This window comes from Vitis riparia, chromosome 6, assembly GCF_004353265.1.
Source record: "Vitis riparia cultivar Riparia Gloire de Montpellier isolate 1030 chromosome 6, EGFV_Vit.rip_1.0, whole genome shotgun sequence".
NCBI classification, from domain to species: domain Eukaryota; kingdom Viridiplantae; phylum Streptophyta; class Magnoliopsida; order Vitales; family Vitaceae; genus Vitis; species Vitis riparia.
Window position 1 is genome coordinate 15,553,276 of NC_048436.1, and position 25,751 is coordinate 15,579,026.

Here is a 25,751-nt window from a genome sequence, read left to right on the forward strand (position 1 = left end):
TTATTATAATATAGACTTTAATATAATTAGAAGCATATTCCAAAGAATTGGGTTCGGTTTCTAAATGGTCAAAAATAATATTTTAAGTTGTTAAATTCATTCTTGCTTTTTTTTTAGATGATGTTATATGATTAATAATTTAAAAAAACTTAATATGTAAGGCATGAAATGTTACTTCTCGTACAAGTCTTATTTTAATTTTAATTTATACGAAAAGTCATTTTAGCTTATATGAAAAGTTATCTTATTAAATGAAACTTTTATGGTACTAATATTATTCATTTAAAATAACTGCTCATGGATGATGGGTTAAAACAAAAAGGAAACGGAAAATCTATAGCATACAAAGCCCAAAAAGTTAGGCCCAATTTAGCCCACGTGTGGTGGGCTTGATGGGCTGCCCTGGGCTCGGTTCATGTGAATCCCTAAATCTGTTTGCTTTCAAAACGACGTCGTTTGCAAGAATCTTAAGCACTCAGTTTGAGTTCCTCACCGCGACAGCTCCTCCTCCTCCTCCATCTTCTTCGCTCTTTGCCTCGGTCCGGTAACGATGCTTCTCTCTGATGAATCCTTTTATTCTCTGTGAATATTTGTTATTTTTGCATCATTTTATTTTTATTCTCTAGAAATCTTCATTGAGGTCTGTTTGGGTTTGAACTTTTTGAGGGGTTTTTGGAGGGTTTTTCATAAGCTAATGAAGGTAGTTGCTGAGACCGTATCTTCATCGTTTTTTTTCTTTAATTTTTATCAGTTCTAGAATTAGGGATGTGTTTCAACTGGGTTTCTGGAACTTTTGATATGTTTGATTTTGTTTACCTTTTATGCTGTCTTATGATTGAACCGTGGCGGAAGGTTTCATTGTTTAACGTGTTACTGTCAATTATGAATCCTAATTTGTTTGTGCGTTTTTTCTGTGATTTGTGTAATTGAGGTAGAGAGGTTGGGCATTGACATTTACATTTTGTTTTTGGAGAAATGAAGATGTTTCGGGTTGCAATACAGTCCTTTAACAGCTTATCATGCCGAATTCAGCGGCCCCAGATGATCAGAAGTCTCTCTACAAGTCCAATTTCAAGTAATTTCTTTTATCTTTACTAATTCTACTGAAACCATGTTTTGCAATTGACTTTTGGAAATTGCTTTGCAAGTAGGTTTATGTTCCCCCTTTCTGGAAGATTACTAGATTTGCATTGCTGAATTTGGTTCTTCTAAGAATCTGGATATGCGGTAGTGGTCACTTTGTTCTTACTCTTTAACACCATTTTGGGCTGAATGGTGACAGTCTTTTAGTTGATTTAATGTCTCTATAGTCGGTAAGAATCGAATTTTAGAAGATCTTCTATTAGTAGTTTCTTCTTGTATGATCATTGCCTCCATCAAGAGTTCATGGTTTGGGTGTGCTTTTTTAGGTTTTAGGAGTTATTTCAGTGTTGACTTACCATTATTTTGCCTTATGATTCACAGTCAAAAATATTTCATGATATCAAAGAGAGTAATCTCTTATACAGAAAGAAATAAATTGGTTTTGAGAGAAATTTAATTGTTTGAGATATTTAGCATTGAGTCAACTCAAGCCCTATCCAGTTGTTTGTGATCAGCTGCATTGGTATGTAATCACTCTGTCACATCTAGGACTTTTCTTTTTTCAAAAAAATAATAATAAAATAAATCATGGGTTAACGCTTCTTCATTTCTTGTAGGTGTACTTCTTGCAGCATTTAACACCTTAGACTAACACACACACACACACACACACACATATATATAAATATATAAATATATATATTTATATATTTATTTTTTCTGTCATATTCATGATTGTATGCCTACACATGTCCCCATTTGTAACTTCAGAGAAAAAATATTTTGTTCTTGTTATACTTTTATGCTCTCTCTTTATAAAGATTACATTGTTGTCTTCCATTCTTTGTTTCTAATGAATTCACTATAGCCTAAGCTTCCTCACTTGTTCTTCATTCATGTATATTACTTGGTCTACTTTCATCGCATCTCTTACTTAGCCACTTTACATACTTTGCATTTGTGTTGGATGTATCATATTATCTTATATTTTGGAGTTAGAGAAACAAAAGGGGGACTAGAAATAGATCCACACAAATTTAGATTTTTTTAAGAAAACGATTTTTAGGTTAAAAATTTAGAATATGATTACCAAGTACCACTGAGGAAGAAATCATAGTAGATTCAAAAGGATATTTACATGCTCTCTTTTGATTTTATAATGCATGTTGATATTATTACAAAAGTATACTCTTTAAAGCAAAAAAAAAAAAAAAATCATGTAGAGAAGATGAAATGATCACCAGAGGAATAATTGTTTGTTTCTTTTCTTTCTTTTCTTTTTTGGTACTTGGTATTTAGTACAAGGCAAGAAAATAATTGTCTAGAAAAGAGCATTTTAACTTTCAGATTTTCTTAGAGTTCGTTGTTGAGATAAGAACTCCATATATTTGCCGAACTCTTCCTCAAGGCATAGCAGGAGAGAATTGCATTTAGGGGTTTTCCAACTAATTAGAAATTTGATTCGTGTCCCATCTATGTTGGTAGAATTCTTATCCCAGATAACCAAATCTAGATTCTCATGATTGTTACATGCATGGGTTTGCCTCTTTCTGTCGATCACCCAGAGGAATAACCATCTGTTTTTTTTTTTTTTTTCCCTCTCCTTTTTTTTTTGGTACTTGGTATTTAGTACAAGGGAAGAAAATAATTGTGTGGAAAAGGGCATTTTAACTTTCAGATATATTCTTAGAATTCATTGTTGATATAATAACTCCATATATGGGCCTAACTCTTTCTCAAGGCATAGGAGGAGAGGATTGCATTTAGGGGTTTTCCAACTAATTAGATTGATTAGTGTCCCATCTATGTTGGTAGAATTCTTATTCCAGATAACCAAATCTAGATTCTGATGATTGTTACATGCATGGGTTTGCCTCTTTCTATTGATCTGGTGATTCTGGTGCAATGGCACTAACTTGTAGTTTTACTATTCCAGATATTACTAACCACAAGTTCAAAAGGGGAATCCTTCTCCAGTGGTTTATTTTATTCTACAATGCTTCTCAGTTGGTAATTGTTTTCTAGTTTTTCTTGTTGTTACCACCTAAGAACTCTATTTTTCATGTCTTAAATCTTTAAACAGATAATGAAAATGATGATAACCAAAAAAAAAACTCATTTGAGTCTGCTGATGACTTTGAGCACCGGATATTTGCTGGGACTTCAGGGAGCAATCCAAATTCTGATTCCTTCTACCAAAAGCTTGATAGACTTGAAAAGGCTCATGACATATATCGTTTGGGTTCTAAACTGAATGGAGGAAGTGGTTCACAGTTTTTGGATGGTCTGGATGAGAGTTTCAATACATTGTCGGATGGGATGGATGGGAAATTGAAGAAAGAGGCCACATATTTTGAATTCAATCCTGATGAAATAGATCAAGAGGATTATGCTTTCAGACCAGATGTGGCTTTTAAGCCTGGAATGACTTACGAACCAAAGGTATGAATCTGTCCTTTTGAGGTTTCTATCTTCTGGTATTGTAGTTTTGTACCATTTTTGTTTTATTTTATTCTGAAAAGGTTCAAATCTATTGTTGAACTTACTTGTTTGCTCCATGCAAGTATACTCTGTGAAGGCAGATCTGGAACTAGATGTGTTACAGAATTTGCAGCTCTCCATTTTTTGCATTTTATAGGTTGCAAATATATGTTGTGTACTTACTTTCTTCCTCTTCTATCTTTTCACATATTTTTTTCCAGTTAGCTTTTAGACACAGTCAAGCAAATGATTGCACCAATATTTGATGCAGGAAATGTTTGGTTTTGGGGTAAAATATCTTGTATTGATTAGTTATCGTTATGAAAAATGTTGCTTTCTTGGATAAGTGGAAAAAAAGAAGTAAAGGTTTAAGATTAGGCTCCATTTGTTCTTTGTCAAAACTAAAGACTTTATTATAACTGAATAATTTCCTTAGAGAAAAAAGAGAATACAACATTGGCATTAATCTAGTAAAAATAAGGAGTTTTACATGTGCTTCTACTTATGGAAACAAAAGTGGTGGAGACAAGTTCAACCCAATTTGTTAAGAACATTGTTGCCCTGGGTTAGGGAATATAACATTGGCATCAATCTAGTAAAAATAAGTAGTTTTACATGTGCTTCTACTTATGGAAACAAAAGTGGTGAAGACAACTTCAACCCAATTTGTTAAGAACAATGTTGCCCTGGGTTGATGCAGGACATAACAAAATTTGGAAACCTTAATAAGACACAAGTTTTAGCTCTCACCAAGTAGACTTAAAAAGAATTTGTTTAAAGGGTTAACTGACCTGCATATGATTTTTATGCCAGGAAACAATTGCCAATAAAATGTAGGGGGCTGATGAATATATTTTGTACCAGGAACATTTTAGGGAATTGCCTTCTGCCTATTTTGCATGTAGGGGATAATATGCCTGATAATGCTGATTCTTATAGGTTTGTCGTTCTGCACATTTCCCTCTCCTCTTAGTTCATTTTTCTCTCTTATCTAACCCAACGAATTAGGGAAAGAGAAGAACAGAATGTCATCAATCATGAGGAAGCATGGTAGATGTAAATGAATGGTGATTCATTTAAGTATAAAGAGAAAAATATGGTTTTGATTAGTGAATCAAAATTCACAGAAAAATAAATATAATAATACCGTAACCAACATATATGTTACTGCTGCCTGTTAAATATTGATTCTTTAATGATTATTTGCAATCAATATACCAGTTGGATGGTATAGTGTATGAACATGTTTATTCTGGGTGTGCATCCCATGATTTCTATTAATTGAATGCATGATTGTTCAAATCATATGTTTGGATTATCTAGTGTTGTGTCGGCATTTTCTACTCATAATCAATTTGTGTGATTTATTAATTATAAGCTCATGTTGATATGCATTATGGTGTTATTCATAAAAGTTAATTTTTCATTCTATAGGCTATAGGGGCTTGAATTAAAGCAACAACCCCACAGTGAATCAAAACATGAACTGGTTACAGGATAGCTGATAAATCCTGTTCAATTTTGCTCCATTTCTTCTGTAATCTACATGCAAATATAATGGTAGTTATGCTTGTTATCTTCTTTTTGATAGGCAGTTATAATCATTATCTTCTGTTTGCACTTTGCCTTCTCTATTCCTGTTTCTATGTTTGTCCTTTATCTACTATCTTTTGCTTCAAATACTCTTCTCCTTCATGTGTTTCATGGCTTTATACAGGACCTTGATCTTACAAAACCAGGAATACGCAAATCTTACAAAAGGCCAGAGTTTGAAGTAACTACAGAGGAAGTTTTGAGAAAGGCAGATTTCAGGGTGAGGCCCTTTTTTCTTTCATCTTCCCCTTGGATTTAGCATATCTTTACATTTGTGATGGCGGACATGTAATGAAATGGCCTAAAAATGAGGAAAGGGTCTACTAGTAATATTTTTCCTCTGTTTCCTGCTAGTGACCAGTGTTGGTAAAGATCTTTAGAAGTAGGGCAGCTCTTGATGATGTGTCTCACCATGTGAAAATATGAAATCCCTTCCCACTCGCTGATCATTGGTTTCAGTAGTCCAAGTTAAACTATGTTGGAGAGCTATGAGTCTGCAGTTTTTTATTTTATTTTTTGTTATTATTTTTTTAAGAGTTGTGATTCTACAGTTCACACTGGATTGTAGCTGAAGGGGTTTGGGGGTGGGGTGTAGGAGATTGGAGTTGGGTTGTCTTGGTTCACACTATCTTCATTGCCAAGTGGTTATGATGATAGCTGAGGTACAATTTCTCTTTTACATTTGTTATCAGGAGTGCATACTTGGTTATAGACTGACTGTTAGGATGCCAATTCTATTGTCAGAACACTGGGAATTTGAGCCTTTGTTCCTCAAACTAAGTTTGTTTGCTGGCAACTGGATAAAAAATTAGATTCTGGGAAGCCCCTTCTTGGATGATAACCATCTTTGTTCTTCAATTCTTCCTAACCACATTTTTTTTTGCCTAAAGGGCTCTTGTAGACTGCAAGCAAGCTTTCTTTATGACCTAATCATAACACGTAATCTTGCAGAGCATTCTAACTACGACTATATTTTTACGTTATGGATTTAAGCTTATTGGTCTCTTTGTGATCTTCACCGTTTCAAACACTTTTCTTACTTCCATTACTACTCCATGTCCAGAATGTGAGATTCCTTGCCCATTTCATAACGGAGGCTGGAATTATCATCAAAAGGAGCAAGGTAAGAACTAAGTTCAAAGTTTGATCTTTGACTGAACCCATACTGAAATTCTAAACCTCCCTTTAACTGGTTCTTTTGTTCTTGTGTTCATTCTATAGACTGGCATTAGCGCCAAAGCCCAGAGGAAGGTTGCAAGGGAGATCAAAACTGCCAGAGCTTTTGGTTTAATGCCTTTCACAACAATGGGGACAAAGGCATTTGTTTTTGGAAAAACAATGGAAGATCTTGACGAGGACTTTGAGTATTACAGAAGTGTGGATCCAGAGGAAACTCAAGACCCTCTTGACCCCCCTCTTGAACCCTAGATTTCTCATTTTCAAGTTTTGCACATTATTTGCTTCCCCAGGAAGTGGAATATTTTAAATTTTAGTGAATGCTATTGATAAACAGCCCCTTATTTCCAATCAAGATGGTATGTAATGAACTTTACATTTCATTTCTCATCTCAATTTTTTTGTTTTGCCTACAATAAAGTTGTGCCCTCTTGGGTTTTGGTTAAAATTGTTAGTAACCAAAAGGTGGATCCCTGCCTTAAAGGAATGGCACTTTGGGAAGTCCCTTGTGTAATTTTGTAAGAAATTGCATTGGAAATCCTTAGATCTGTGAGAGAAGTCAATCAGATATTAGTATTAACAAAAAAATTAAACACGAGGTCAAGTTATTAAGTGTGTCAGAGAAGCAAAATCAATTTGTGGTTGTGACATTGGTAGTAACCTTGCAAATAGGTCAAGATGAGCTTTGCATAATGCTCAGTTTGGGAGTCATTTTGAAAGAGTTAGAATAGCTTAGATGTTTAATAAACTTTTGACAATCACTTCTAAAAACAATGGGAAATCACTTGAAATGATTCCTAGAAAATCCTAAAAAATCATTTGACCGGGGATTTTTTGAAAATAACTTTTTAGAAGTACCATTAATTCAAAATGCTTTAATTAAGATCACTCCCAACAGGCTCCAGTGTTAGAGAAGCAAATCTGTTGGCAACATGGATTAACTTTGACAATAGGGCAAATATGAGCCAATTATACATTGTTTGGTCTATGATGGGCCCATTACAGGTCCATGTTTGGCCCGTTATCAGGCCCAAGACACGCACGGAGATCACTTTTAACAACGTAGGAAATCACTTGAAATGATTCCTTGAAAATAATTTGATATGGGATTTTTTTGAAAATCGCTTTTTAAAAGTGCTACAAACTCAAAGTACTTTAATCATAATTACTCCTTATGGGTTCTTAGAGTATGTTTGATCATGATTCTTAGAAATGTTTCTAATCTTTTTGAAAATATTTAAGTGTTAGAAAAGTTTAAAGTGTTTTTCAAAATCATTATCAAACGGACTCTTAGTATGTTAGATAAGCAAATCAATTAGCTACACTGTAAACCTTGCCAATAGGCCAAAGATGAGCCAATTGTAAAGCCTATGATTGGTCCACGATGAGCCCATTACCAGTCAATGTTTGGCCCATTATCAGGCCCATTATCAGTCCATGTTTGGCCCATCATTAGGCCCAATACCAGTTCATGTTTGACCAATCATCAGGCCCAAGACACCCACGAAGAACGTGATGTTGGGTCCCTCCCAATTGGTACCCAATGGCCCATACACTGCAACTCAACATCATTCCCATGAGCTCTCATGGCTTTTGCAATTCACTCTTGTCTCTCTCTCAGCCTCTTCTGTCTTTCCAAATGAAGAAGAAAAAAACAGAGACATTCTCTGCCGCTTAATCCCAATCTATCTAATGAGAATATCACCCTCCTCCGTCACCATCGCCTTCATTTTCGTTGCCCTCCTCTCCTCACCGGCACTGCCGGTCAACGCCCTCGGCTCCTCCTCCACCATTGCCGTCTCCTATGCCACCGGCACCGTCTGCGGCATCCTCGCCGGCCATCCTTTACAAGAAATTCAATGCTACAGACAAGGCCACATCATCAACCTCCAACCTCAAGTTTCCTACGAAGCCATTTCCGGCGGCCAGAGCTTCTTCTGCGGCCTGAGGTCCGGCGGCTTCAGCCTTCTCTGCTGGGACACCACCTTCAGCAATGCTAGTTTTCGCCCAAAGCGCATATACTACAGTGACAGGGTTGGGTTAACCGATTTAACGGTGGGTAATGCTCAGGTTTGTGCATTGGAGGCCAGCAGTGGAGGGGTCAAATGTTGGAGAGGAGAGAGAGGTGGGTCTATGTTTCCGACGCCGGAAGTGGGTTCAGAGTTTCAGAAAATAACGTCTGGAGGAGGGTTCACATGTGGGATTTTGAAGAACAACAGCAGAGTTTTGTGTTGGGGTGTCAGCGCAGTTGGAGCTGAGATTCAAAGACAGTTTGGTGATCTCTCAATGTCGAGCTTAGTTGCTGGCAATTCTCATGCATGTGGGTTGACAGACACAGGGATTTTGGTTTGTAAAGGGAACAATGATACTGGGCAGCTTGGTTTTCCCTCTGGTTCAGCTTTCGAATTCTCAGGTCTTGCATTGGGAGCTAATCATACCTGTGCAATTCAAAGAAGAAATGGTGTGGTGGAGTGCTGGGGAGGAGGAACAAAACTATCGGAATTTGGCAGCCAACATATAAAAAACGTTTCCTTTGAATCAATTGTTGCTGGTTTGGATTTCACATGTGGATTGACATCCAGGAACTTATCAGTGATATGCTGGGGACCTGGGTGGACTGGGAAGCGTACTTCAGGGAGTATCTTTCCACTTGAGATGATCATTCCGGGTCCATGTGTTGAAGCTTCATGTAGCGTTTGTGGTATGTATCCGAATTCTGAGGTTCTGTGTGATGGGTCTGGGAATATATGTAAGTCTTGTGAATTTGATCTTCCAATTCCATTGCCATTGCCAATTTTGCCGCCACAACCATCGGAAGATTTACAACCAAATTCTCCGGCATCTCCTGCCCCAAACAGGCTGTTGTTGGCCTTTTTGATTGTTGGGTCAATTGGACTTTTTGCAGGCATATGTAGTATTGTCTACTGCCTCTGGACTGGAGTCTGCGCCTTCTTTCACAAGCAGATTTATGATTCTGCACAACCAAACGTCAGCAGGGCCAATGCCGATAGTTTCTCGGTGATAGACAATGGTTCCAATGTCCAAGTTTCAAAATCATCCTCCATCAAGCGCCAGAGCTCTCTAGCATTGAGGCGTCAAAGGAGCGGGCCATCATCAAGGGCTGTTGGGGACAGGGCTGAAAATTTTTCTCTATCAGAACTTGCTGCTGCCACTAACATGTTCTCATTGGAAAACAAGATTGGTGGTGGAAGCTTTGGTACGGTTTACAAAGGCAAGCTTCCAGATGGTAGGGAAGTGGCCATCAAAAGGGGAGAGACTGGTTCAAGGATAAAGAAGTTCCAAGAGAAGGAAATTGCATTTGAATCAGAACTAGCATTGTTGTCGCGGCTTCACCACAAGCATTTGGTGGGGCTTGTGGGATTCTGCGAAGAAAATGATGAGAGGCTTCTGGTTTATGAGTACATGAGTAATGGATCTCTCCATGATCATCTGCATAGCAAGAATAATATTCTAGAGAGTAGCAACATTTTAAATTCTTGGAAAATGAGGATTAAAATCGCCTTAGATGCTGCTAGGGGAATTGAGTATCTCCACGATTATGCTGTGCCACCTATAATTCATAGAGACATTAAGTCTTCTAACATTCTTCTTGATGCAAATTGGACTGCAAAAGTATCGGATTTTGGGCTATCATTAATGGGGCCAGACTCTAACCAGGAGTATATGTCAACCAGGGCAGCCGGTACAGTTGGGTATATAGATCCCGAGTACTATGTGCTAAATGTTTTGACAGCAAAGAGTGATGTCTATGGCTTAGGAGTGGTATTGTTAGAGCTTTTGACAGGAAAGAGAGCTGTATTCAAGGAAGAAGTGGAGGGAGCTCTTCCTATTGGGATAGTGGACTATGCAGTACCACAGATAACAGTGGGTGAGCTATGGAGGGTATTGGATATGAGGGTTGGTCCACCAGAGGCAAATGAGGCCGAGGCGGTTGAGCTGATGGCTAACATGGCTATGCATTGTGTGAAGTTGGAGGGAAAGGAAAGGCCCACCATGACTGACATTGTAGCTAATCTGGAGAGGGCACTGGCTCTTTGCGAGGAGAGCCGCGCTAGCATCTCTAGTACTTCATTCTCCATTATCTCAGAATGAAAGTTCCATCCAAAACAAGAGCCCATGGAGGTCTTTTTCTTCATTTTATTTTTTATTTTTTATTTTTTGCTAATTTGCTTTCTGTTTATTCCTCTTTTCATTACATGTCATTTACTGTCATGTTCTTTGAATGTAAAGAAAAGAATTATGTTTCTGAGTGTAAAGAAAGATGATAATTTTTTCTTCATCTGAATATTGAAGTAGACTCCCCTGTAATCAGGAACTTGCATGATCCCTAGAATCATCCTTTCTTGAGATCTAATTTCACCCCTCACTGGGAGAACACAACTGAAATGACTTAAACAACCTGAAAACAGCCAAAGCTTTAGAATCAATATAAAATGGGGCCTTTTGTGTTTCTATAAATCTCAACCAAAAAAAAATGTCTCTACTGAAATTTTCTGAAGCAGCTTTGACAGCTTTGGTTGGTTGGTTGGTGGAAGAGTGGGACAGCCCTGGAGGCATGGAGCAAAAGATTCCAAGCACAATCATCAGCCAAAGTGGGTATAAATAATTCCAATTATGATTACAGGAAAGCAAATCAAAATGCTGTGCTCAGTTGGACACATACTCTCCTCAATTAGATACAGTGGAGCAATATCCAATATAGAATAATCTGTCCTAGGTATGTGCAAAGTTGTGGAGCTTATAGAACATATGCATTTCTTTCTGAGATTCAAATCCATAAGGGTTTAACAAGCAAACAACACAGAAAATTTTCATGAATTTCCTGTTATTATCATCCCGTTCACGTGATCGAATTGATCCAATATTTCAGAAAGATTGTTCACATTTGTGAGGCAAATGAAAGGGAATGTGCACCCAGCTCAGCAACTTAGTAGAAAGGGCAGGTATTATGGTTCTCCCCACTTTATTTTATAATGGAGCTGAAGGTCAACTTGTGAAAGGGCTTCATCATTCTTTTGCTCCCCCGTGACCAAAAGCTAATTGAATTTTTTTTAGAATAACATGGCACTTGTCTCAGTGTTGAGTCTCCGGAACTGCATGGGTTGGAGTCAGGGTGTCACCCAACCGAAAGTCCTATGTTTTTTCAAGTTGTCATCAATTACAGGGTGTTCTTTCTTTTGAGATCAGTCCAAACAATTCTCATCACATGGGATTCCAAATTTTAAAATTGGTCTTTGCTTATCCTCATTAAGGTAGATTGTAAAGTGAAGACAAAACTAAATTTAACAACTAGTAATATTAAAGTCAAGATCCAATAATCGGTTCCTTGAATATGTCTAAGCTTTACTGTATCAAAATATATAATTTATAGGATACAGTATGTAGGGTCCGGGTACCAACTTTAATCAGATGGTCAATGCATGTAGAATTCATTCTAATATTTCACTTTCTTTAACATGAAATGCTCTGATGCCATCTTTCTTAGCTTCCTTATAAAAATGCTGTTATGCATGTGAGGGGACTTTTCAATGTGGAAGTGTGTTCTCTTTACCCAAGCATATTCTATTCCCTTTCGGATAGGGTGATCTTTTGATTAGTGATCAAGGGAGTGAGTTCAAAATGCCAACAAAAAGTCAGAGGGAAATTTTCGATCAAACGAGCAGGAGACTATGAAACGCATGTTCTGGGTAAATGGATGTGAACCTTCATAGTTTTTTGTGTTCATAACTAGTAAGTACTGAGATATGTTTCTCAGACTAATATTCTGATAAGATGTTCTTCAGTGCTTGTATGCAATATAGACATATACAGCATTTAGAATCCAAGAAGCCCCCATCATCGATCTTCAAAGTGAAGACTCATTAGACAGATTTGTATCTTCAAATTTGAAACACATTAGAAGCTTCACAGATTTGTACTTCTCTCCCTTCCGGTTATGTAGTGGGACTGCTCGAATCCCGCTTCTTAACTCTGCAATAGGCAGACATGTTTGGCCTGCGAATTCACTTTTTCCTGATGTGTCATATTCTCGAACTTCAACTCGAAGAATTGCTAGTTCTGGAACAGTCAGTGGGAATTCAAATGTATCATTCCATGATGGAGTCCAATCATCCTCAATTGGCTTTGTTTCCTTTGTTCTTGTGTCAGCTGGGGCCCCAACAATTCCAACCTGCAAGTAGATCATTCAATCACCATATTCCCAAAAACCGAACAGATTGCAGAGAAACACCGGTTAGCATCAAGACAGTGATGCAGTGATGCACAATGCAGACTGGTAGAAAAACTCAAATCACTTGTGGGGCACCAAAAGTTTACTGACATCTAATTTGTAATGCAACCTTAAAAATCTTTCTACAAATACCTTAAGACTTCACCCCTAGTTTGTTGTAGATATTAGTTTGAATTTCCTTTAGATGATCTGAGATTATTGTCTTACCTTCACAAAGAAGTCCGGTGGGGAATATAGATCAAAGTGGGTATGGCGGAAATCCAAATGCCATCCTTCCCCCATGTATACGGTCACCTGTTTGTTAGCATGCAAGTAAAGCGAATGCAATGGGGAAAAGAGCAAAGTAAAACTAATACAATTGAAAGTATTGTTAAGATTTAGGCACCTTCAGTACTTTTATAACTGGGAAGGGTGCACTGGGATCAAAGACCTCATTATTTGCTCCAACCTCCAGTAAGAAATCTGGTTTCTTCACATAACCACAACCGCCATTTGCTCTGAACATACCTTGCATTATCTGAAGAGGCTTCCCATGTCCCTGATGGCAAGAAATTGGGAAAATGAAAAGAAAATCTAAGTTCCCTTCCTGCTCAATGGCTCTTACTTCAATCACAGTTCCTTCTATAAGATCACAACTCAGCTAGTAACTTTAACTTGTTTTGCACTAAGGAATACAGTCAGGTCATTAGTTAAAGTATGCAAAAGCCAGAAACCATATATCAAAATATATTGCAAAATGTGATTATTAATCACTTGACCTATTGTTATCTGATATAGATGTACAAGGAACAAAGTCTAACCTGCATATTAAATGCAACCATTTGAGCTCCATGCATCCACCCAACAAAGGGATTGTAGTTAGATGAGTCAATACGTGTTCCCTTAGGGTATATCCTCAGCAAATTCCTCTGAGTAAACCTAAAGCAAGAAATGATCAATTGATGATTAAGATGCTGAAATGTAAAATATCTAGCTGCAACATTATATTGTGCAGTCAGGCCTGCAGACCAAAATATCCTTGTATGAACATCAGCAAATGAGTTTAGGTATCATGCTATGAAAAAGTAGATGTCCAAGCATCTGCAAAGGCATGTAAGACTTCATTTGAATGATTGTTGCTGAAAGTAATAATATCTAGTACCTGACTATTTCAGTTCCATGTGTTTTTACAGCGTTTTCAAGCTCCTGCTCACTCAAGCTGAGGCGTCTAACTCTGTAAGGATCGATGCTCAGCCAGCTCTCCAATCCACCTTTCAGCTTCCCAGCATGGATCGCAATTAATCGTCTATAATCAGGAACAGCATTCTGCAAATCTTCATCCTGATGGAGTTCTTCTTCTTCTTCTAACTTAGCCTGATAGAAAAGTGTGTTAGGAAGTGTCCCAAATTCCTAATTAATATAAATTCATTTTTTGTAAAGAATATTATATAGAATATTTCTAAATTGATATATTATTGTAATATTAGACTTCCTTATAGAATAAGGAAGGTTGTTGGAAATATCTCTACAAATATTATAGGTCATGATGGGAAAAAGTCATGAGATGGAGATGGGTCTGTAGATACTATACGAGGTGGATAGAGATGTGAGAAAGAACGGAAGGTACCCAGTGGAGCGAAAGGGCTTGTAGTAAGGTATGGATACAAGGAGTGGGGAAACATGAGATGTTTCAGGAACCCAATAGTTGTATCTAGTTCTGTTCTTTGTAATATTCTCTATTGTATAGTGGAATCATTCTCTCTCATTTGTGGACGTAGGTATGGTTGGTCGAACTACGTTAAAACCTCGTGTTCCGAATGTGTGACTGTTTTATCTTTGTGTTCTTGAACTAACATTGTTGGCATCAAAGCTTTCGCTTGCACAACAACTGGTATCAGATCGATGAAAACAAAAAGAATTTTCACTGAAAGTGGAATCGATTGCTCTTTTATGGTGATATGATACAAAAAGGTTTATGTCATAGAGAGATTGAAGATTAATTTCATGGAATTTGGTTTAGGAAGTGTCTCAAATTCCTAATTAGTATAGATTCCTTTTTTGTAAAGAATATTATATAGAATATTTCTAGGTTGATATATTATTGTAATATTAGACTTCCTTATAGAATAAGGAAGGTTGTTGGAAATATCTCTATAAATATTTTAGGTTATGAGGGGAAAAAGTCATGAGATGGAGATGGGTCTGTAGAGACTATACGAGGTGGATAGAGATGTGAGGAAGAACGGGAGGTACCCAGTGGAGCGAGAGGGCTCGTAGTAAGGTATGAATACAAGGAGTGGGGAAACATGGGATGTTTCGGGAACCCAATAGTTGTATCTGGTTCTGTCCTTTGTAATATTCTCTATTGTATAGTGGAATCATTCTCTCTCATCTGTGGACGTAGACATGATTGGCCGAACCACGTTAAAACCTCGTGTACCATATGTGTGATTGTTTTATCTTTGTGTTTTTGAACTAACATTGTTGGCATCAAAGCTTTCGCTTGCACAACAAAGGAGAAGTCTGCAATTAAGGAGATGAGACTTATTCACTAAGTCAGCATACTGGGACCAGAAAATTCTATACCTCATTCACTGTGCCTTCTATTTCAATTTTATCTCTGGAGCTGTGTTTCTCTTTCGTCCTAGGCTGTTCATCCGCTGAATCCTTCATTTTCTTTGTGCCTGCTCTTCCCTTTGTATTACTCTCAATGTCAAGGTACTCCTTCGGAGGTTTGGTTGAGATAACAATCTTCTTCTTTAATGATTCTGGTGAAGGGAATTCAGGTAAGTATTCTGACTCTGGGCGAAACAGCATGTCTCCAAATGTTTCAGTGACCATCTACAAACAAATACAATTTCAGTCAGAAAGATGGTACATTTGAAAAGGGTGACAATGGTTAAAATCCCCATTACTATGTTCTCACTTTAGCCACTTTTTCTTGAAGGTTCCGAGTAAGATGGTCTTCGAATGTTATTATAACAGGATATTCAGAAGCATAAAATGCATTCTCTTTAATCGCCCGCAGACATTTGATGAGTTCAACTGGAGAGGTCGCCGTCCTACACTTCCCAATCATTTGAAGTAGAAGAAGAGAAGAAGATTTATAATCCTTGAGAGGATGCAAATAAGGGGATAAACAAACATAGTGTAGTAGGATATGATCATTGGCTTGCTTCGAGATTGTTGATATTATTTGTTTTGGGCCAAAGGACCCTCATTGCTTCAAAATTCGTTTATAAAGTTAAGAGGAATTTATATATACATCAGGACATTTTCTTTTATCTAATGTGTACAATCACCTCTTATGTAAATATAACATCTTTGTTGTGTCCCACAAAATTACGAGGTCAAATAGACAAATACCATTTATGGGGTCAAACAAATTCTCACATAAAGTTGGAGATCAACTTTGATATTAATTGTAACGATTTGTTCACAACTGTATAAATATTGTCCCTTTTGACTTAAAGTAGACATTATCTATACAATTGATTGCAAATAGGTTGTTACAAATGGTATCAGAGTCGATTTCCGACTCCGGTGTGGAAGTTAGTTTGGTTATACAAAAAACTTCTATTTATTTGACTCCATAATATTATGACACACAATGATGATGTTGTATATGTATGAGGGTGATTATAATATTTCACGTTAGATAGAGAAAAATTTTCATATCAGATAGAGAAAAAAGTTTTTATGATTATATATATGTATGTACGTAGGTATATACTCTTCTTAATATCCTAAACACATTTTAAAGTAGTGAAGATCTCTTGGCCGGCCTACAGCGGACAAGATTTATATGGTTGAGAATGGGTAGTGGCATTTGATGTCCTAGGTCTTCTCTTCAAATCCTGGAGAGCTTAGAAAACTGAAAAAGGGATAAACTCATGCAGATTTATTCAAACAACTACTCCATGTTTGAGTTGGACAAACAAGGGTAAGTTAACATCATACCCTCCATGACGAACCTCGACGTTGTCTTTCTTGTCATTAGCCCACAAATCCAATTCAATTACTCTTACATTTCTCCTCAATGCATCTATGATAGGCTTAACGCTACTGTTGCTGCTGAGTTGATTCCCCGTTAAGTAGGAATTGTGGCCTGTGAATAAGAAATAATGAGACAGCGGTGCAGTCATGTCATGGTGCACCTGGATTCAGAGACATTTCTCACAAAATTAATGTTTAGAGATTGAAACTTCATTGATCTGAAATGGCAAAAACACAAGATTGACTACTAAAGGAAGAGAAACTGATAACTAGTATAGGAATAGAAGATTACCGTAGGAGATGGAGGAAGAGAGGTATTAAGGTCGCCTAGGAGATATCGGAAGAAGGCTTCAAGATGAAGGCCTTTGCGCTGGAAGATGTTGAGATGCTTGAGACTATTGAAGATTGCCTGAGCATCCTCTCTGGTGGCGTGTTTTTCCTCCTGAAAATCGATGAGGAAGTAGCGCAGTTGATCAAGGGTCATGGTGCCATCCTGTGAATAGCGATTGAAGAGGTATTGGACATCTTCTGGAGGCCCAGTTGCCTGGAGCTTGAATATTCGCCTGAAACAGAAGCAGACCTTGAAAGACTGCTTAGACATATCTCTTGCACAGGAAGAGATTGCTTGATGGATGGGTGTAGCAAGAATGGACTCCGGAGGTGGGAGTCAGGCACATAAGTACATGGCTCTACATTCCCAGGAATGGCGTCTCACCAAAGTGAGAATATGTCCTCATGCATAAGTTACAAGAAAAGCTATACTGTTTATAGGGATCCTTCTTGCTTTATGGGGCCATATGTTACAATCAATCCCTGAAGAAGGTGTTTGATGTGAAGCAAAAGAGATTGCTTGTGTTGATTTCATCTGTAAAGGAAGAAGGGAACAAAGGAGGGAGTGGTGGGGCAAGGCAATACTGGACACACCTCTCACTCAGATTCTCTGCCCAGTTGGGTCCGGAATGAATGCTCTGAAATTCCCACCATCAAGTCATCTTCATGAACACCCTCTCTCTCTCTCTCTCCGAAATTGAATACATTGGATCTGTTACTGAGCTTAATTGTACATAGAAAGAACAGTTAGAAGTAACAGTTTTGGTTAGTGAAAAAATTTATGAAAGTTGGTTAATCCAACAAATATACCACTTTGATTACTGGGCAAAGACTTGCATCTCTAAATCAAATGATACTTAACATATTGGATTTGTTACCGACTCTAATAAGTTTAAAAATATGTCAAGACCGAAAAATAAAAAGAATTTAGACAAAAAAAATTTCAGAATAATAACATCTATTTCTCTTCACCCCACAACTATACTTTTCCAAAAGTTTTCACCTAGAAATCAAACGAAAGGAATTGGGTTCGTTAATGAGCTTAATAATTTTTAAAAGTAATTTGAAACTAAGAAGTTAAGCCAAATAGTGCTAAAAACTTTTAAAACAAAGCTAGTCTAGATCATTTACACACAATTAATTTTTTAAAATTTTCTCACTAGGTAAATATATGCTAAATCAAGCAAAACCTAATACTTGAATTATTTAGTAAGTTTGATAATTTTTAAAAATTATTTGGAACTCAAAATTGAGTCGATGTGTATGTGTAATAAAAAAACTTTACATATTTATTAATTCAATTTAAATACTATTAAAATATTAATATAGTAATTTATATTAAAATATTATTATTCTTTTAAAAAAAATATTCTTATCAATGTTATTGTTTAAAAAAATTATTTTAAATTAAATAAAATTTATATGAATGTTTAAAATATTATAATTCATTGCTAAAATTTTGAAAATATTATTATTTAAGCATGGGACAAAATAGAGAAACATAAAAAATAATTCAATATTTTTAGAATGGGACTTAAAGTTTGTTCATGAGTTATTTTGATTAAAACAATTTTAGTTTGTAGCATTTTTAAAAGAATTATTTATTAAATGATTTTCTAAGAATCACTTCAATTAATTTTCTAAATTTATAAAAGTGATTTTCAAAAATTTATCAACTACCTAATTTCTTCTATGAACACTTTCAAATATTGAAATGTCTCCAATTTTCTCAAAATTCATTACAAATGAGTTCTTAAAATACATAATTTTCTCATGATTAAATCCCCATATAAGTGTAATGTCAAAGCAAACAAAAAAAAATTCAAGTGGTCATATAATATGGCTAATGCATTGGAGCCCCCAATGCAGTATCAGTTGTTGTGCATGCAATTTGATATGTATTAGGCTTTCAACCTCTTGTGCCTAGAGGCGCATCTTGCACAAGTTCAACCCAAGTCCAACCCCACTTGATTTTTGGCTGGCTTAGACACACTCATTATGTAATTTGGGTTGATTTGAACAAAAATAAGCTAACCTTGACCAACCCATGTAGGTCATCTAACTCGATCTGTCTTGAGCCTAACCCATATTATTTTTCTCCAGTTCAAACCTAACCTAAATTTTAACTCAAGGGTAGAAAAAAAGTTTGGGTTGAGCTTGGGTTCGTAAACTTAGGATATGAATCAGATTGGGTTTGGGTACTGGTTTAGCTGGTATTGAGCATCAATCCTACCCAACTTGCCAAAGCTTCCCTTCTCCTCGATTGCAACTCATGGGACAATTTGGCTCAAAATACCGTCAAACCAACTAAAACAGCTCCCACAATAAGGGTCCACAAAAATTAGCAGTCATGGATCACCTGTAATACATCTGTCCTGGTTGTGTTGCCAGCTTTTGAGCAGTTGGCATTCCTTATATTAATCATGACAGCTTAAAAAACGATTTGAATGAGATTCAGTTACCCTTGAAAAGATTTGATCCCCTTAATCATTGAATTCATAGTATCTGCTATGCCTGAGTTTGAGTATATCCAGCCCGTGAGAACAATTGAGAGAGAGCATTAACATGCCCCACAAGATTGCCAAAAACAAATAAGAACTCCGGATTTCAGAAAGCATGAATAAAATCGATTCAAGTGGAGGGTGAGAACAACTGAAAGGGAACAAAAACCATGAGATTATTAGGACTGGATCACCAACCTCCAACTTTCAGAAGAGAGAATATATGGGAACAGAAGTTCCTGTGGAAGGTTTTGAACCCACGTAGCAGTTGTAATTTGTAATAAACAATAACAATACGACAGAGAAAAAGAAGAAGAAAAACTATATTCATGGCAATCACATGAGAACACTGACAAAAAAACAGAAGGTCAGACAAATTCAAAGCGCATGAGAAGCCTAGCAGAGTCGAACATCTCTCCTTTGCGATTACAGAGGGGGACTGCACGGATCCCTGGCTTCAGTTCAGAAATTGGCAAACAAGTTTGGCCTGCAAAATCATCCTTCTCGGACATATCATACTCATGCACTTCAACTCTAAGCAAAGCCAACTCAGGAACCGTCAATGGGAACTGAAATTCTTCATTCCAAACAGGAGTCCAATTATCCTCTTTTGTCTTAGTTTTCTTCATTACCTCATCGCCAGGTACTCCTGCTATGCCAACCTGCATTACAGATCCATCAGTAAGTATATGCCAAACAAGGATTTAGAACATCTCTATTCTTGGTCTTGAAAGCATGGGCTTTGACTCAGAAATGGTAAATAACTTGAAAAAAGGTTTCCAATTTGTGTCTCACTTCTTGTAACATTTCATGCAGCGAATACAATATTTTAATATTTCAATACGTTAAAATGAAATTTAATGCTTAAAAAAATGAAGAAAACATCTGTCATAAACATCATGCCAATATACAGGGTTCATTATCTGTTTCACTTCAACGCATTGCTTTGGGTGGAGTTCTGCGCGCATCAATATGGAATCAGACTACACCTATGCCATGGTATGCTAGGATTTGCTACCAAAGACGATGAATATGAGTAGAAATAAAGGAAGAAACCACCCATCATGATACGTTAACACATGGATCTTTCATAAAAGGCAGTTGGATCATTTGTGGGCACATAATGGTGTTGACATTCTTTGGAAGTTAAGTTTACCAGAGGTTCCAAAAGAGAACTCTGAAATCTGGATTGATTGCTCATTTGCATCAAGTCCATCCTTGAGAGGCTTTTTTGCCTATCCTCAGAGTAGAGGTTTGTGTTCCCATATGAATGTGTTACCCAGCCTAGCTGCCTTTTGAACTAATGTTTTTAAAGGTGGGAGACTTTCATATTTAAATGTTTTTCCAACATTAAAGATAAATAGTATATTACATGATAAATTAACAGATTGAATAGAGTGACAGAAAGCATGAGATGAACTTCTTAATACACACTAATGCACACCGACTTACCCTGGCATAGAAGTCTGGCGGAGAATATGAATCAAAGTGTGTTTGTTTAAAATCCAAATGCCATCCATCTCCCATGTACACTTTCACCTGTCATGTAACACGATTATAGATTTTGAGTCCAGGAAAAAGAGAGAGGTGGGGTGAACTACTTTTGGTTAACAGCATATGCCCACCTTCAAAGTTTTCTTCACTGGCAATTTTACTCTAGGATTGAACACTTGATTGTTTGGACCCACATTCATCAGAAAGTCGGGCTTCTTCACATAGCCGCAACCCCCATTGGCTCTGAACATCCCATGCATTAACCAAAGATATCTACCATATCCCTGCCATTAGATAGAATGGATATGCATTGTTAGACATGAACCAGTTCAAACCTGTTCATTAAATAGGTAGATTTCTATGTTAGCTTCATTCGGAAAAGGGTAACTTCCACTTTTCAACTTGAGCTCATAAAATGACAATTTTAGAAAAAAACTAACCCAAGCTGGTAGTTTGAGATGATCCTGGAAAGGAAGAAAAATAATAGGAGCATATTTGTTTTTGTTCTTTTCTTTAATTGATAACTCTGGGTGGTTCCAGATAGAGCATTTTAACTTTCTAGTAGATTCAACAAAGGAAATTTCAAACTCAATTTACTCTATCACTCAGCATATTGAAAATCAGTCCCTCTAGTATTGCCCCCAGAAATCAATGACTTCCAAGAAAGTGAAGATCTTCTTACAAGATTATGAAGTGCAAGTCAATGTTAAACGTGGCTGCAGTTGGTACCAAACAAACTACATGTGATCCTTTAAAAACTTCTAACTTCTAAATTTAAGACACACACACATACATATAATTACATTCCAATTAGGTCAATTTGAGAAAAGCAGACAGAGCCAAACCTGCATATTAAATGCAACCATTTGAGCTCCATGCGTCCAACCAATTAATGGCTTGTAATTTGAGGAGTTAAACCGAGTACCCTTAGGGTATATCCTCAGAAAATTCTTCTGGGTGAATCTAGAAATGGAGATAGCAAGCATTAGAGTCAGTTAGGAATAATATAAACAACTACAAGTAAAAATTATCAAAAGCTTAAGCTATTAAGGAAGTGACCAAAAATTCAAATTGAGGTAAGACTGGCCGCCTTCTCTCATATGTGGACTCAATCCACACGAGGAAAGGCAGGCAACTAATAGAAACAAACATATGTGGGAACAACAGAAAGGCTTGAAATCAAGACCTCTAAACTAGAGCTCTAGTACCATGATAAACTACCATTACCCTAAAAGCTAAAGTTATTATGAAAGCTAACATATCATTGCTCTTATCCACCAGAAAATTGATGATGATAAATACCTCACGACGTCTGTCCCATGAGATGCTGTAGCCTTTTCAAGTGCTTGTTCACTCAAACTAAGGCGTCTAACTTTATTAGGTTCCACCTTTAGTGCATCCTTTAACCCACCCTTGGGTTTTCCAGCATGAATGGAAATTAGATGCTTGTATGCAGGTGCTTCAATTGGGCGACAGTCATTGTTTTCTTCACCATCTTCATTGACTTCACTCCCTTCGCTATCACTCTGCAAGCATTGGACCAAAGCTTACATTAGATACCTAAGTGGTCAGACATTAGGTAGAAAACATAATTAGGACAGAATTTTTCTCAGCACACCTTATCATTGTTCTCATGATCAGCTGTAACGTTTGATGGCTCCTCCCCCCATGCATCATCATCAGAATCCTTTCCTTTCTGTATGTTATTTTCCTTATCCTCAGATCCTTTAGCTTCAAGATACTCTTTCGGAGGTTTGGTTGAAATAATAATCCGATACTTCAGTTCCTCAGGCGAAGGGAATTCTTGCAGACATTCTGACTTGGGATAAAACAGAATATCTTGAAATGTTTGAGTGACCATCTAGAAAAAAGAACCCTCCTTTAAAATGTAATCCCAATAAATAAAGATGCTTAAAATTGATAAAGTAAACCAAAATTCACCTGAGCTACTTTATCCTGAAGGTCTGGAGTCAGGTGGTCTTCAAGAGTTATGATGACAGGGTAAGGAGATGCCGAAAAAGCATGTTCTTTAATGGATCTCAAGCATTTAATCAATTCCACAGGAGTTGTCAGGGTCCTAGATTCAAAAAACACATATGCCAAACAAGATCAATCGACTCAATCTTCCAATAGAACAGAGACATTATGCAGATGACTCATTGCTATCACCCAAATAAAAATTGAACACAATTAAGTTGCACACCTTCCATGGAGAACATGCACATCTGCTTTCGTGGAATCTGGCCATATATCAAGCTCAATTACTCTTACACCTCTCTTCAATGCCTTTATGACCGGGACATCGCTGCAATCACTGCTGAGTTGGTTGCCAGTTAGGTATGAGTTGTGGCCCGTATATATGAAATAATGGGACAGGGGAGCATTCATATCTTGGTGAACCTGCAAAGAAACAAGAACAACAGTCTTCATTACCACAATGAATTCAACTTGGACTGCATAGACAAAATCTGTCCAGCCTAAAACCAGATAAACAAGTGAACTACCAGATATTAAGGATTGAAAATTGTGAAATTGACTAGTTAAACCAACAGTAATAATCCCTTTTCATGGAATAAAACACAACTCTGAATTTCCCAAATGTAATTGAGTTCATCCAAGAAATCTAAACCTTAAATCTCAAATCAAATCATCCCACCAGTCTACATTTCCTTATCATTCACAGATCCAGCCAATGGGCTACCAAATTTGATTCAGAAATGACATTTGCTGTAAAACAGAATCACCCCAAGACTCAAACTGCCACCTCTGGAAGGCTCAAAGTAAACCCATTTCTCACTCTCTCTTAACCTCCATTTCTCCTCGTTTGGTAACCAAGAAAACGAAGGAAAAGAAAAGTATTCAAAACTCTAGACTTTACATCTCCCATTATTCCTGACCAGCCCACCAAAGACCAGAGTTGACCCTTTAAATTCCAGCAAGCAAAACAACATAGCAACAATATTCAACCCATTCCTTTACTTTTCATTTCCACAGATTTCTCTGCAAGCAGACACTAACCGAAAAATGAAAAAAAAAAAAAGAAAAAAAAAAGAAAAAAAAAAAAAAAGAGGTCAAACCTGAGATCCAATGGGGGCATTGAGATCAGTAGAAAAAAGAAAATGGTGAAAATCATCGAGGGTAAGATTGTGCCTCGTAAACTTAGCAATATGATGCCTCTTCTGCAGCACCTGCTCCACGATCCGCTCAGCATCAGACAGAGTCACAGAGCCGTCGCTCTGAGACTCCACCAAGAACCGCCGCAACTGCTCCGCCGTCATGTGGGTTCCCCCTTCCGCATACTTCTTGAAGGCCTCCTTCACGTCCTCCGGGGGCTCCGCCTCCACTACCCTGAACTTCCGGCGGAAACACATACACACCCGGTAACTCCCCATTCTCCCTCCCTGCTTTACCCGAGTCGTCTTCCCTTTTATTGAACACGCTTTGCGCTTTTTATATACTGAATATGATGACTAAGAATGATTATTTTTCATCTCCAGAAGCATGAGGAAAATGAAAGGTCATTTTTTATGTATAATTTGGTGAGACGAATCATGATGCTGTGATGCACAGTTGCATCGCTGTTCATACCGACTCCCTTAGTCCCTTTCCTTGAAGGGTGGACCTTCAAAGTTCAAACCCACCAGCCATTTTCACTTCAATTAAGATGTAAATGAATGATTGTTGACAAGTCTGGATTTTTTATGATCCAGGTTTTAGGTTTAAAAAAACAAAAACCAAAAAGGAAATTGAGAAAATCTTTGTAGGATTTTTTATGTACTTTTTTTTAAAAAAAACCAATTGAAAAGAGACCATCAATCCACAATGCCACGTCTGCAAGTGATTAATCCAATTGCGTCATAGCGGTGATGCCAAATGTATAATGATGATGTCATGACTCATATGGGCCTCTTGATTTAATCGGTTTGATTTTGAGCAAATTGATCCTCCATTTTGGTTTATTAAGAGTCGAAAAATATGGATCTGAGTTGGATCACTTCGCCTCAATTTGATTCAATTCAATTTAATAATAAAAGTCAATTTTTTGTTAAATGAATACGCTCATGCATGATTAGACATTGCATATAAAAATATTTAAATAATAAATATTAAAATTTTAAAAAAAAAATTGATTGATTTGGGCAAATTTAATAATGATATGAAAGAGTGAAAAGGTTTCGAGTCTTTGGACACGTCGTGTGTAATACCGATGTAATCCACCCACGGGATTCACACGGTATGATGAGAACTGATGGGTCAAAAGCACGTTATTAGAACAAATGGATAATCAAATGTGAAAAGTTAAAATTTTCCTACGTGAACTGAAAGCCCTGACTAATTGGTACTTTCCATGCACTGACTTAAGGCTTTAAGTCAAGTTCAGGGTTTATACACACGACTATGACTTTGCACAACCCACAAGGAAAAATCCAAACAAAAATGAAAGGAAAAAAAAAAGTTTCCGCGGCTGAGAGAAATTTTTGGAAAAGGGTGCAAGAAAGGCATTCCATTCAATGGAATAATGCTCCTGCTTATGTTTTATCCAGGCTCATTGCTCCCTTTTTGCCCATTATACTGGCATTATGAAAGGTTAGTCCACAATCCCATTATGTTTGGTTGACAGGATTGTTGTGCAGTGGAAAAGATGATTCCCTGTTTGGATATACATTTAATGGTTTTTTTTTTTCCACCTCTCGTTATCTTATATGTTCTTTTCAATATAGAAGCGAAAATTCTTCATTAGAGACAATAACACGGCCGCCCCACGTTATATCCTATGCGGGGTGGTTTGTGCTAAGGCAAGAGTCAACACGAATATTTATGGTCCTCCTATGATGGGTTCTCGGACTATTCTCTTCAAGGGTGATTGT

At 37.1% G+C, this 25,751-nt stretch overlaps 4 protein-coding genes across 8 annotated transcripts; 2 read left to right on the top strand and 2 right to left on the bottom strand.

The window, feature by feature from the left end:
• The first annotated feature begins 466 nt into the window (after positions 1-466).
• LOC117916488 lies at positions 467-6,729 on the top strand. Of its 5 annotated transcripts, none has more exons than XM_034832553.1 (6): positions 467-544; positions 982-1,075; positions 3,167-3,525; positions 5,282-5,377; positions 6,221-6,280; positions 6,379-6,729. In XM_034832553.1, exons 2-6 carry the CDS (start codon positions 982-984, stop codon positions 6,583-6,585), a joined length of 816 nt encoding a protein of 271 aa, XP_034688444.1. In that variant the 5' UTR covers positions 467-544; the 3' UTR covers positions 6,586-6,729. The 5 variants fall into 5 exon arrangements, with proteins under 5 accessions (XP_034688444.1, XP_034688445.1, XP_034688442.1 ...); XM_034832554.1 differs by having other exon boundaries at positions 467-539; XM_034832551.1 differs by having other exon boundaries at positions 473-544; positions 974-1,075.
• Positions 6,730-7,884: 1,155 nt separating this feature from the next.
• LOC117916486 (putative serine/threonine-protein kinase-like protein CCR3) lies at positions 7,885-10,598 on the top strand. The gene has a single exon (XM_034832548.1). The coding sequence runs from the start codon at positions 8,026-8,028 to the stop codon at positions 10,444-10,446; it is 2,421 nt and encodes an 806-aa protein (XP_034688439.1). The 5' UTR covers positions 7,885-8,025; the 3' UTR covers positions 10,447-10,598.
• Positions 10,599-11,851: 1,253 nt separating this feature from the next.
• Positions 11,852-17,192, bottom strand: LOC117916487 (phosphoinositide phospholipase C 2-like). The gene is made up of 9 exons (XM_034832549.1): positions 16,851-17,192; positions 16,523-16,719; positions 15,489-15,624; positions 15,149-15,403; positions 13,725-13,936; positions 13,384-13,501; positions 12,969-13,121; positions 12,791-12,877; positions 11,852-12,523 (listed from the first exon to the last, which is right to left on the bottom strand). The coding sequence occupies exons 1-9, from the start codon at positions 17,157-17,159 to the stop codon at positions 12,200-12,202; spliced, it is 1,791 nt and encodes a 596-aa protein (XP_034688440.1). The 5' UTR covers positions 17,160-17,192; the 3' UTR covers positions 11,852-12,199.
• A 2,349-nt stretch (positions 17,193-19,541) lies between these two features.
• On the bottom strand, positions 19,542-24,555 carry LOC117916746 (phosphoinositide phospholipase C 4-like). The gene is made up of 9 exons (XM_034832907.1): positions 23,961-24,555; positions 23,087-23,283; positions 22,825-22,960; positions 22,502-22,744; positions 22,186-22,409; positions 21,729-21,846; positions 21,015-21,167; positions 20,842-20,928; positions 19,542-20,051 (listed from the first exon to the last, which is right to left on the bottom strand). The coding sequence occupies exons 1-9, from the start codon at positions 24,273-24,275 to the stop codon at positions 19,758-19,760; spliced, it is 1,767 nt and encodes a 588-aa protein (XP_034688798.1). The 5' UTR covers positions 24,276-24,555; the 3' UTR covers positions 19,542-19,757.
• Between the last annotated feature and the right edge of the window lie 1,196 nt (positions 24,556-25,751).

Excerpts from the sequence above, each read along its gene's own strand:
- LOC117916487 (XM_034832549.1), bottom strand. The coding sequence starts at position 17,159 with ATGTCTAAGCAGTCTTTCAAGGTCTGCTTCTGTTTCAGGCGAATATTC. Across the intron at positions 15,404-15,488 it reads TTCAAGAAAAAGTGGCTAAA|ATGGTCACTGAAACATTTGG; the intron begins GTGAGAACATAG and ends ATTTGTTTGTAG. Across the intron at positions 13,937-15,148 it reads TAGAAGGCACAGTGAATGAG|GCTAAGTTAGAAGAAGAAGA; the intron begins GTATAGAATTTT and ends CTTTTCTATCAG.
- LOC117916488 (XM_034832551.1), top strand. The coding sequence starts at position 976 with ATGAAGATGTTTCGGGTTGCAATACAGTCCTTTAACAGCTTATCATGC. Across the intron at positions 1,076-3,166 it reads CTCTACAAGTCCAATTTCAA|ATAATGAAAATGATGATAAC; the intron begins GTAATTTCTTTT and ends ATCTTTAAACAG. Across the intron at positions 3,526-5,281 it reads GAATGACTTACGAACCAAAG|GACCTTGATCTTACAAAACC; the intron begins GTATGAATCTGT and ends GGCTTTATACAG.
- LOC117916486 (XM_034832548.1), top strand. The coding sequence starts at position 8,026 with ATGAGAATATCACCCTCCTCCGTCACCATCGCCTTCATTTTCGTTGCC.
- LOC117916746 (XM_034832907.1), bottom strand. The coding sequence starts at position 24,275 with ATGGGGAGTTACCGGGTGTGTATGTGTTTCCGCCGGAAGTTCAGGGTA. Across the intron at positions 22,745-22,824 it reads TTCAGGATAAAGTAGCTCAG|ATGGTCACTCAAACATTTCA; the intron begins GTGAATTTTGGT and ends TCTTTTTTCTAG. Across the intron at positions 20,052-20,841 it reads CGCCAGACTTCTATGCCAGG|GTTGGCATAGCAGGAGTACC; the intron begins GTAAGTCGGTGT and ends TCTGTAATGCAG.